This window comes from Pezoporus flaviventris, unplaced genomic scaffold (genome assembly GCF_033815535.1).
Source record: "Pezoporus flaviventris isolate CSIRO_AGI_PZ_B2104156 unplaced genomic scaffold, CSIRO_AGI_Pfla_v1 ptg000045l, whole genome shotgun sequence".
Taxonomy (NCBI): Eukaryota; Metazoa; Chordata; class Aves; order Psittaciformes; family Psittacidae; genus Pezoporus; species Pezoporus flaviventris.
In genome coordinates, this window is record NW_026892593.1 from 24656625 (window position 1) to 24669001 (window position 12377).

Here is a 12377-nt window from a genome sequence, read left to right on the forward strand (position 1 = left end):
TTAATAATGTTTCATTTCTTCTGTGTTCATGTAATTTATATACTGTAATTTGATTGTATGACAAGTCTAAGTTTCATTCTTTGACCAGAATCCTCCAGTGAGTCACACATTATTAAGTAGACATATATATTTAAAACAAAGGCAATTGAACACATCTGTGGCAAATATATTCCTCAGTTTAAACTATCCTGTCACATCTATTGATATTTTCCCTACAGCTAACATATATTACTTATCAGTCTATGGTGTGTGTAGGAAATCCCATTTCACACATTGCTTCTCACAATATTTCATAATCACACAGTCAAAAGAGTTTGCATAATTGGTGAAACAAGGAAGTATTAAAAACCATCTTTTGTAGTGTTACTTAAATTCATGGTCAGGCTCTTTGCTCCTTTACCTTTTCTGATGCCAGCTGCTCCATTTTGACTTATCTTTGTACTGTTTCAAATTTAGTGCTGTTAGTAATAATTTTATTTGAATTGTGTATAAAGCAGAACTTTGATAAGCATAACTATTGAAAATAAGATACTGGGGAGGTAGTTAAAAACATAGATACACATTTCTCATATCCAGCTCAATCTTGACAGTCCTGTGTCTCTTCTTTGGCTTATTTAATTCTGTGTTCTTTCCACACAGATTCCCACTTTCATTGTTGTATCATTAACAGAAGATTTCTTTTTTTTTTTTTCCCCAAAATTTCAGTTATAACTGTGTGTCATATAAAGTGTGGAGGTTCTCAGTTAAAAATACCATACATCTACTTCTGTTACATAACACATTTGAGAAGCTGAGAGAAGACTCTCCTTCACATTTTTGCTTTAATTCCCAGAGTAAAATGATTGATATAGGTTCTTCTTTTCATGTACAGCTTTTGGACAAGCAGAGTTTGATTACTGGGCTTTTTGTATATTCTTATTTGCAATTCATTCTGCATGACTCTTTAGCAGGTGCTGATTTATCCCATCATTTCAAATACAGATCCTCTAAATTGTCTAGTTCTCTGGTTTTGACCTTTTGTCTTTTGTCTATTTGATTGTTTGGAATAACTGTTGCCTCTTCTGCTTGGAAACATATTGGATTGCATTTTCAGTACTTTTTTTTTAAATTTAAGAAGTGTTTTTTCAGTACTTCTTTTGAAAAACAGATCTCATGTACACTGCTACTAGCCATTTTTGGTAATTTTTAAGACCTAGAATTTGAGAATTCATTTTAGGTGTGTCTAAAATCATAGCTTTGTTTTTAATTAGTGAACACTGACTGTTTTCTCTACCCCTCTTATGTGCACCTGTGATTTTTTTCTGGACGCGCTGATTACCATTTCTTAACAGTTTCGTGGTTTTCCTACTCTGTCTTCAAGACTGCAGCAGTGCCTCTCTTCTAATGTTGCCCAGCCTGTCACCAAGTATTGTGCTTTACTATTTGATGTGTGGTCATTTTTGGTGACTGGGGTAACGTTCATATTGGCTTTGGGGAGGAATGAAAACTCTCCCTGTGGATGATAAGGGTGAGAAAAGGAGCAGAAATTGACCAAGGCTGTAATGGGTGACTAAAATTCCTTTTCAGCTTTCAATATTCACTGAACATACTGAAAGTTTATTTTGAATAAAATTAAGCCAAGAGATATTGATTGATACATTAGCCTATGTTAGATGATTTCAGTGTTTTCACAGCACTTTTCTCCAGTGTAAAATGTGAGCTCTTTCAAACAGAGTGCTTTCAGATAGCATATATAATGAAATTTTAATAAGATTAATTAGAAAAGCACCTTCCCACAGAGGTGTCTGATGCCTGGGGCTACCCTGCTGCCTTGCTGTGGCAGTGGGAAGTTTGTGACCACCACTCCCAGTACCCCTGCTCATGGGAAGCTGCCAGCCTACACTGTGCCCTGACTTCTTTTTGCTTGTGGAAATTGAATCTTAGAGTGTGGTTTTTTGTATAAAACAAGAATTATGTTAGTTTCTTTAGTCTGACAAAAGCTTACATTTTAACCATGTAAAGTAAATTGGGAAACCGTAAAAAATAATGAGACAAAGTATGAGTTTGAAGCCAATGAGTATACATTAATAAACCTGAAATAAGTACTCACTCTACAGAGGAAAAATTTTAGATGTGATTCAGAGGCCTTCTGTTTTAGATCGTCTTCTGCTTAAAGGGAAAAAAAAAGCTTTATCAATCATTTCTGTAAGTGAGCCTGTAAATTGGTGTGTAAATGAAGTGTTGTATCTTGTTCTCTTGTTTTCTTTTATGCCCTGAACCAATCCTCTGCAAGGCAGATTCATTTGTTGTTTAGTTGAAATGGAATGACTGCAATTCCACAAACAAATTGGGCCTCAGTTAGGTGCACTTTGTCATAAATAATCTCTGTGGAGATTGGATTTCTCTCCTTGGTGATGTACTTCAGCTGTGCATTAAACTCACAGCTTCTTGAAGGCACCAAGTTATTGCTCAGCTGAGTGATCACTGAGCAGTATGCACCTGTCCTTGTTCTCCTGTGTTGTAGCCATCTCTATTTCCCTAAAGTATGTTCAGCAAAGTTTATGATAAAAGAACTACTAGTCCATTTTCTAGGATTTTTTTTTTTTCATCTTTTGTTCCAGTTTTTTCTTCTTCAGCTCCAAGATGCACAGCTCTTTTGGCACACATTTCTTCATGATCTGGGAAGAAAAGCCATTTCATAAATTGGTTATAGGGCATTTTCCGTGTTCAGGTCATCTAATGCTCATATTTCACATTCAGCAGTAGGCCACTTTGAAATTTAACAGCATGTCTGTATCACCAGCAGGAAATATCTTTTACATTTTCATTTATAAATTTTTGTTGTTTCTTTCACTTATAGAAGTTTGCTCTCAGTTTCAGTATACCCTTTTTCTTTTCTTTCTGGAAAGCAAACTGAAAATCCTTAGATCTGTGTCTAAGGTGGCTGGGGTGCCGGCAGTGTCGTAATGTAATCTCTGCCTTTTCCCAAGCTACCTTCTGCAGGTTGTGTAAGGGGTTGAGGAACATCTGCAAAAGTATGATAGTTGTGCTCTAGCCATTTCTGCACACGGACAGTCATGCTGAGCAGTCTGAATAATACTTTGTTTAGATGGGATTACATAACTATCCCAATGATAAAAATTGAGCTGCATAATTCCCACAATGTAGCAAGCTTTAAATCTTTACTTATAAATAGGGGATTGTTCGCGTTTCATAATGGCATGTTCATATATTAAATATCTTCGCATTTGATCTATTTATCATCTGAAAAATAACCATCCCAACGTATAGAAGGAGGGTGAAGGACAGTATATTGTCTAATTGTTATATAAAATTTTAAAATAACAGAATAACACAGCCATTTATTGATGAATGAGCTAATGTTTCATGCATAGAATGTATATGAAGCTCATTTAGAAAACTAGTCAGACACAGTTTCTCTCTCAAATTTGATCTGGTGCGTGATGTGCTGTTGAAGAGATGCAAGTGTGAGCTTTTAATTGACAATACCAAGCCTCTTCACTGCCGAATAGCATGTAGGAAAATAATAACCAAGGAAGCCATTAATATAAATCCAATTGATAGGCTGAGGATAAGTACCAGATGTAACAGGCGGAGTAGCAGCTGGACAGATGAAATGGTACTTTTCCCACATTATCCAATGATCACAGACATTACATATTGGCTGCACCTAATTTATAATACTGTATTTCAGTAGTTCAGAAGTAGTGAAATTCTGTCATTCATCATACGTGACTGTGTGAACATGGGTGCAGGAGTGGACAAATACCCTATCATTGCAAACACTATGAATGTATTGTAAATGAGCTAAAAAAAAAATGCAGTATATAAAATGTTCTTTCTTTCTTCTGCCATGTCGCACTTTGTATAGTTCAGGTTGTATTTCTGATATAAACCGCCTCACCAGAAGTGTCAGGTTGCACATGGGTGTAATTAGAGTTGAATGTAAATGCATATACATGTCAGAATGAATCAGCTGTCTGCTTTGTATGTGCTGAAGGTAGGTGTTAATAAAAGAGCAACTTGAAGGCAAAGAAGAGGTGGCCTTTGAACGAAGGAGCTTAACAAAAGGGATTTGAAGAATATGGGCAGGAATTCCTGATGGGCAGGAACTGGGCTCAGCAGAGCGGGTTAAACATGGTGTTTTCAGCAGTTTCAGGACAGTGTTATAAATTTAAATTTTGAAATGGCAGCAGAGAAGGACTCGCCAGACAGAGTCAAAAGCATGTGGTTTGACAACAGTGTTGTTGCACAAAAATTGCCAGTGAAGCTGAAAGGGATCAGTAAGAGAATAACTCAGGGCCAGAACAAGACCCTATTAATAGAAGCGCTGAGTCGTTGAATGGCAGTGCTTGCTGAAATGTGTGTGGAAACAAAATACTGGATACTAGAGAAAGATTTTGGATAACTGATGAGGGTAAAGAGAAGAAAGAACAAGGAAAAAAATATAGCACAGTCTTGAAAGATTTAAGAGAATAATAGTCGTGGTAGTGATGGAAAAAGGCAGAAAGAGTTTGAAAGTAAAGATGGGAGAATCATCAGTTCAAAGTGACAGTGGCATGGCTAAAAAGAGATATTAAGTGGGTATAGGGAATAAGTTGGCACAACAGGTGGCTTTTTGAGTCATCAGTAGATAGTTTTATAAGCTGTGTGAGTGGAGGAAAGTGTTCACAGTCACTACAAAGTGAGAAGAATGGGGGTTTAGGACCAAGCTCTGCTTTATCACCATCCTATCAGAAGAAAAATATTTTATGTAGCAGAGTACCAATAACTTTTCTATATTTATGCTTCCTTTAGTAAAGCTTGTGTCTTCTAGTGTGAAGCATGAGAGGAAACAGGTGGGATTTCTTTTATCTGAGGTTTGCACACAGTCCTATTTCTTCAGTGGCACTGTAAGAAATGTTGTAAATAAAGTTTCTTTCTTCCAAATTGAAGGAAGAATGCCTTTTAAAACTGGTCTTATTACCTGTTTGAATTGATCCAGAGCTCTACAAAATAGAAAATGATTGAATTATTCCTCCCTGAAAAGTGGACTTAAACTAATGATGGGTTCCAGACAGGGTGCTTTAATGTAATTGGCAAGCAGCCATCGTTATGCTCACAGCATGATGATAAATTTAAATGGGAAATACAGAATCAAGGTAAAGGATTTCAGAGGAATTGTGTAGTGGATTTTTCATGGGCTAACAAAATGCTCCACAGTACATATTATTAATTAGGTAAATACATTACATAGAGAAAAATCTGTCTATTATTGAGAAAAAAGTAGCTAGATGGTTTTAAAAAAATCCACTGAACTTTTTACAAGGTATTGCTGTGTTATTCATGTGGTACAAAAAAGAGTTTTTTTCCTGTTTCAGTTATACATGGCAGACATTATTTTAAGTTTATTAGTATTACTACCTTGCAAAACTGTTATATGTGGTTCTGACTAGCCATTCTGTTCATTAATAAGAAACCAGAAATTTGTTCTGTACATTATATACTTCCGTCTTCTTTACACAGCCTATGATTCCCATGGTGCTCACTGAAGGTAACAAAAATTACTTTGTGCTGAATATTGAATATACTAAATATCCATGATATTTAGTTATCAGACTTCTTTTCTTAGATGCATAATATTTAAATGTATTTTAATATACAGTAAAGGTCTCTGACTCTTCTGTGTGCTATGATGAGATGGGCAGAATGCTGTGCAGGATTAGGGCTTGAGGTCAGCAAGTTCTGAGAGCTGGTTTTCCTTTCTTAATGTCTTTATGAAGCTATATAGGGAGCTAATATTTTGCTTCAATTTCTTCATCTGTACAATATGGATAGTGAACAGCTGACTAAGAGCACTTTACTTTTCATAGGCTTTTAAGTCAATTGATGTGAAAAGCTTACTGTCTTTCCTCAGACAGGTTCATGTTATATTTTATATGGAATTCATGAGGTTAAAAAAGGACAGTAGTGTGCTCATTTCTCCTACTGTTATATGGGGCTTTGGTGTAGTTGCTGCTCTCTGTTATCATATGTCTCTCCTTTGGAAAGTATCTGAAAACAGATAAATAACTTATTTTCAGAAAAAAGACCTGGAATCACTTATTTCAGTTTCACTTATTTAATGAGTGAGAAGTTTGCCTTATGAGTCAAACCATAAGATATGTTATGTGATTTATTCACTGCAAATCTCTGAAAATCCTTTTATTCGTGCTTCTCATGGTAGGGGGTTTGTAACTAGATGATCTTAAGGTCTTTTCCAACCCAAACCATTCTATGATTCTGTAATTCTCATACCATCACTGTGACAATGTGATATTTTTCCCTCAAATTGCCTGGGTGTCTTGCAAGCATTTCCTGAAAGTTCTCAACCCGCTTGAGCAGAATCTTCAGCAATTACGCTTTACTTGTTCTAACAAGATTTCTTCCTCCATAGTAGACCAGGGTTACTCTGCCTGCATTCCTTTACCTCTGTCACATGAAACTAATGCAGTGTAAATATTGCCCTGTTAAGGACCAAGCTGTTCTTATCTAATGTCATTATTTTCCTGTACTGGTGTTATATCCGCTCTTTAGAATTATATTTTCCTTGTACCATGGAGTATAACTTGCATGTTGGATGGCCACCATAACTTTCTGCTATATAGTTCTCTGGCCATTTTAGATAGGGTAAATTGGATTTGTCAGCAGCCCTCATAGCACTGTGTTTTGTATTGTGGCTGGAAAGCTGTTGATAACACAGCAGTTATCAACAGTTATCAACCAGCTACTGATGGTCAGTGCTCAGCTCATCTGGGCTGTCTCTCCAGCACTGCCCCTTCGCCAATCGATCTTGGCAGGGGGGACACGGGCAGGACAGGTGACCAAACTGATCAAAGGGAAATCATATGTCTCCCATATCATATGTCTTCTGCTCAGCAATAAAAAGCTAAGAGAAAGGAGGAGGAGGTGAGGGGGCATTCATTATTTACAACATTTGCCTTCTGGAGCAACCAGTATGTGTACTGAAGCCCTGCTCCTGGGAAACGGTTTAAGTGGCTGGGCATTGCCTGCTGGTGGGAAGTAGAGAATATTTGTTCTATGCACAGCCTTTGATACAGTACCTTTATCTTGACTCATCGGGTTTTTTTTTCATCTTGTTTTTTCCTCCCAGTCCTGCTGAGGAAGGGAGTGACAGAGTGGCTTGGTAGGCACCTCGTGTCCAGTCAAGGTAGACCAGCCGTAGTCCTTTTTGTTGCCCAACATGGGGCATAAGGAATTTGTTATAAGTGGTAATGGGCAGGACATGGACTAAACAATGTTAGAGAGTGAAATGAACATGGGGAATTTCAGTTCTTGCAATTGTGGTGAAGGGATGAAGGGTGGATGATGTGTAAATTGTCCAATTTTGTTTGGGGTTCTGATGATGTTTTGATTTTGGTGTGAGAAAATCTTTTTTTGTTATTGTTAGTGGAATTCGTGAAGATTGTGTGATGAATGTGAATTTTAACGATGGATGTGAATGATAATTCTTAAATACACAATTTACAGAGGCGAGGAGTGGAATGCATTGGGTTTGCATGGCAAGGTTTTGGTAGTGGGGGTGTTTTCTGTGATAAGCTGCTAGAAGCTTCCCCTGTGTCTGATAGAGCCGATGCCAGCAGGCTCCAAGATAGACCCACTACAGGCTGAGGATGAACTCATCAGTGATGGTGGCAGTACCTCTGGGATAATGTAGTTAAGAAGGTGAAAAAACTGCAGTGGAACAGCAGCTGAAGAGAGGAGTGAGGACATGTAAGAGAAATGGATGTGCAGACACCGTTGGTGCAGCCCATGGTGAGGCATCTCTGCCCCTGCAGCCCATGGAGGTCCATGGTGGAGCAGATCTCCACCTGCAGCACATGGAGGACTGCACACCAGAGCAGGGGGATGCCCAAAGGAAACTCTGACCCTGTTGAAAGCCTGTGCTGGATGAGGCTTCTGGCAGAAGCTGTGGCCATGTGGAGAGAGGAACCCATGCTGGAGCAGGCTTCCTGCAGGACTTGTGACCCCATAGGGGACCCACACTGGATCAGTCTGTTCCTGAAAGGCTGCAAACATGGAAGGGGCCCACACTGGAGCAGTTCATGCAAAACTGCAGCCTGTGGGAAGGACTCACACAGGAGAAATCCATGACTGTCTGCTGTGGGAAGGACCCCAAGCTGGAGCAGGGGAAGAGTGTGAGGAGTCCTTCCCTGGGGAGAAAGGAGCAGAGACAACCTGTGGTGAACTGAACACAACCCCTGTTCCCTGTCCCCATGTGCTGCTTGGGGAAGGAGACAGAGAAAACTGGGAGTCAAGTTAAGCCCAGGAAGAAGGGAGGGTTAAGGGGAAGGTATTCTTAAGATTTGGGTTTTTTTTTTTATTTCTCATTATCCTACTCATATTTCGATTGGTAATAATTAAACTAATTTCCTCAAGTCGAATCTGTTTTGCCCATGACGGTAATGGGTGAGTGATCTCTCCATGTCTTTACCTCAACCCATGAGCTTTCTATTTTCTCTCCTCTGTTCAGCTGAGGAGGGAAGTGATAGAGCAGCTTTGGTGAGTACCTGTTGTCCAGCCAGGGTCAACCCACCACACCATATTTTCCTTATCCTCTCTGCTTTTCCCATCATTTTAGTTTTTTTATTTTCTCCCATGCTCTGATAGGGTGTTGAAATAAAAAGTAACTCCATAGATGAAAGCTTCCTATTGTGATTTTTTTTTAATGGAGATTCAATATTCTAATAATATTAGAGTATGAAGGTTAGAGACCTGTAATCGTTTAAGCAATAATGTTATTGTAATGGCTGGATTCTTCTTCTCAATGCCCCTGAGTTAAGAAGTATGGAAACAGTAGCAATAATTTTGTTGCTATCTCACACTGGATATGTGTTAGTGAATAGTCTTGCATTGACTTTAATAGTATTCCCATATTTATTTATTGGCATAAATGCATTCTTGAACTGTAACATAGTGTATTACAATATATTTTAGGCATGTTTATGTTGTATAAAAATGTTTTTTATGTAGTGATCTGCATTCTGTGTTTTAGTGAAAATTTGAACCTCACGGTTTTGAAATTGTTTACTATTCACAGTGGGGCCACAATTAGAGAAACCTCATCATCCATCTAATTTCATAAACCCAGTCAGTCCTGGACAGTTTCTACTGAGAAATTACCATTATGAAGCCTCCTCAATGCCCCAGTAACCAGTGCTCTCACTACACTGACATACTCGTCAGCTGAATGCCACCATCCGCACTGGAAGTTCTTCAGCTGTTTGGCCTTTTGGAGGCTACTGTGGTGCTTAACACATGCCTGTCCCAGCAGCTTGAGGATTGCACCCATAATATATTTATGTTAGGAACCTCTCTGTTCAGCTTTCTTGCTGAGGCTTCACATGTGGCTTCTTATCCCTGAGTTAGTGCTTATTTCGGCCCTCCATGGAGGACCTGTTTAGCTGACTTTTTTTTCAAATAGAACTCTTACAGTTTATCATGTGTGGCTTCTATTTCTAACAAAAAGTATTACATCATGTGAATGTCATGCATGCAAAACTCGTTGAATTCGTGTCTTTTAGTAACATTATTAAAGTCATTATTAAGCAGAAAATAACAGAAGAAAATATATTTTATGTTTTGGCTGGTAGTCACATGGAATTTTGAACTTATTTTTGTAATTCTTACAAACTTTAGGATTTAAACTGAAATAAGAGAAAGATGTCACGTACTGGAACAGCTATTGCAGAAGTAATATGTACCCAGATGCAAAGATAATTAAATGTCTACATCTTGAAGATTTTTTTTTCTCTTTATGAAGTATTATTTTGAAAGAATATAGCTTTTATCTTGAAATACCTTTAAGAGTTCCAATTCCAGAATTTTTTCTTGAGTTTTCATAGATTTTTTTCTTTTTTTATGTTTCCTTTTTGCCTGTTGCAAAATACGAGTCTAGAGTATACATTTCAAGATAGAAAAAACACAAGAAACTTCTTTCTTTTCCATGTTATCACTTTTAGTTTTGAAGAACAGGAGTGAACTCCTTTCTAGGCTTTACAAGTAGGTTGAGTCTTTTCTGGTGTGTGGGTGTTATTAGTATTTTTAACAGCCTCAGTAGTTACTAGAGAAGATGTTTTAATGCCATAGAACAGTGATTGCTTGTTAGACTCCTACAGTTACTATGAAGCAAGCTGTAAAACCGTCTGGATTACTTGTAAAAAATTGCAAGTGCACAGGCAGGGCTTAACATTTCTTTGTCTTCAGTCTTTCTGGTTGTGATAGAATTAACAGTCTGTTTTTTAATGTCTAAATTATGCCAGTGAAGCCTGTCATAGTAACGTAGTACAAGGCAACATTTTACTGGGAACATTCTCTAACATTTCAGTTTCTAAAACATTAATTTTTGCTGAGTATACTTTATGAAGTATATGTCTTTGGTCTTGCCATGCTGCTGATCAGTGTGTGAGGATATGCTGCTGCAAGTTTGCTATCTTCTGCTGTAACTTTATTGTCTTCAAGGCAATGCCATTTGGCCATTGTGTTCACTTTTAAAGTTCTTCCTCTTCTCCCTGAGTACCCACGTAAGGGTCAAATCCATTTGGCTTGATAATACATGGCATTATATTGCCTAAAGACAGAAGGAAATGTGCTTCAATGGCTATATAGGAAGCCTGGGATACATATGCATGTGAAGCATATAAAGTAGTTGGTGTGAATAATCCCCAAGTGGTTTCCAAAGGTCAGACCTTTAATATTACACCTTCAATTAAAGTAGTTCAGGTACATACCTATGGGTTGAAACAGCTGATAACACAACATACTATTGTTTTCAAAGATAAGGCATAGCATTTCATGGCTCTTTAAGTATTGAGAGAATCTACTGGTCCTTCATGGATATTTTCTATTGCAGTGCACACTAGGAGAAGCATAATTATGTACCTGAAGAGACAAAGGAGATGTATTTCTCAGATTTCCAAGATTCTGCTGGAAATTAGTTGCTGCTGATTTTTATCTCTCTCAAGGAGGTCCCAAATGATCCATCAGGACAATCCCTTGGGAGTGTCAGTGGTGGTTGTCATTGTTAACCTGTGTAATGCTGGTGATGCAAATAGCCCACAGCTTGTAGATAATCTCAGTGGGGCAAATAAGGAAGACCTTCACTTGAGGAGGTGTTTCTGGAAGCACATGCAGCCTTGGAAAAAAAAGCTGTCAATAAGTTTTGACTACCTTGACTAATAGCAGGGAGTGGATGATTCATATGGATTTAATGAAAAAGGAAAAAAATCACTGAGGTACAATGTCAGGCTTGTATGAAAATGGTAACATTAAAAATTCTTAAAGGAGGAGAACTGATAAAAATATTAAAAAAAAACCCTGCCAAGGTGTTTGTGTGTAGCAGAAGTGAAGTTATTGAGTTAAATATTTGTCCTCATTCATGGCTTGCGATGTGTATTATTGGCATTCTAGCTGAGTAAAGATACTGTTTTTAAAATTGCTGTGAGGCGTTGAAGAAAAACATTTCTAATTTGTTTTTCAAAGGCGAGTTACTTTTCGAATTCTGATATATGTGCATGTGTTGATGGAGGGATCACTGCTCAATTGTTTCTCTGAATTTAGGAAATGCTGTAAAGCATATAAGCCTTACAGGCACAGCTTCAATAGATCTGCATTTCTCTCAGGAGGAGTACATTTATTTTCACGAAATATTTCATGAAATTTGACAGGTTATGTGGATTGAATGTAAATGGATGTGCATATAAGCTGTTCTCTCTCTGATGGGTAATTAAAGCATAAGACAGAATACTGGAAATAAAAATTTATTATTAAAATAGAGAAGTGACAGGACATTGACAAATGTTTGCTTTTGGACATCTATTTCATTAAGAGATGAAACTATGGAGACCACAACTGTAAGAATGCTTGGTTTGCTTACATGTCTTAATGAAGTATCACCTGAATATAGTTAAAGTTAAGAAAAAAACAGACAAATAGCTGTAGATGATGGTATATGGTTTTGATCATTAGTTTGGTTTGACTAAACTTTTAGAATTGAATTCAATAGGATATGAATTATTTTTCTTTTTTTTTCTTTTTGTTTTTTCTTTTTTTCCGAACAATAATGCCTAGAACCTGGGCTCTTGAAACAAAAAGCATCTTATTATTGATTTTATTTTGTTATTCTATTTGAAAATCCAAAGTTAGAATGTGTCAACAACACATCCTGTTACATCCAAACTACTTCTTTTAAGATACTGTCAAACTAAAGCAAGAGAAGTCTTGTACTTTCAGGGAATAGATCCAGATCAGTTTTGCCGATGCTGTGGTAAATTGGTGAGGAAATGTTATCATTGATCTAATAATTTAAAATGCTTTGCACGTTTGTCCATCTTATTGCT

The 12377-nt window shown here is 37.4% G+C and overlaps 1 protein-coding gene across 7 annotated transcripts in view; it reads left to right on the forward strand.

Moving 5' to 3' along the window:
* The window catches only part of IMMP2L (inner mitochondrial membrane peptidase subunit 2), a 628424-nt gene that overhangs the window by 123643 nt on the left and 492404 nt on the right, over positions 1-12377 (forward strand). Inside the window, exon 4 of one of the 7 annotated variants that reach the window (XM_061467724.1) lies at positions 7133-7189. The exons of the other annotated variants lie outside the window; for them this stretch is intronic. Within the exon in view, the coding sequence (XP_061323708.1) occupies positions 7133-7169 (37 nt within the window). The 3' untranslated portion in view covers positions 7170-7189. The remainder of the gene's footprint in view (positions 1-7132; positions 7190-12377) is intronic. 7 annotated transcript variants of the gene reach the window in all.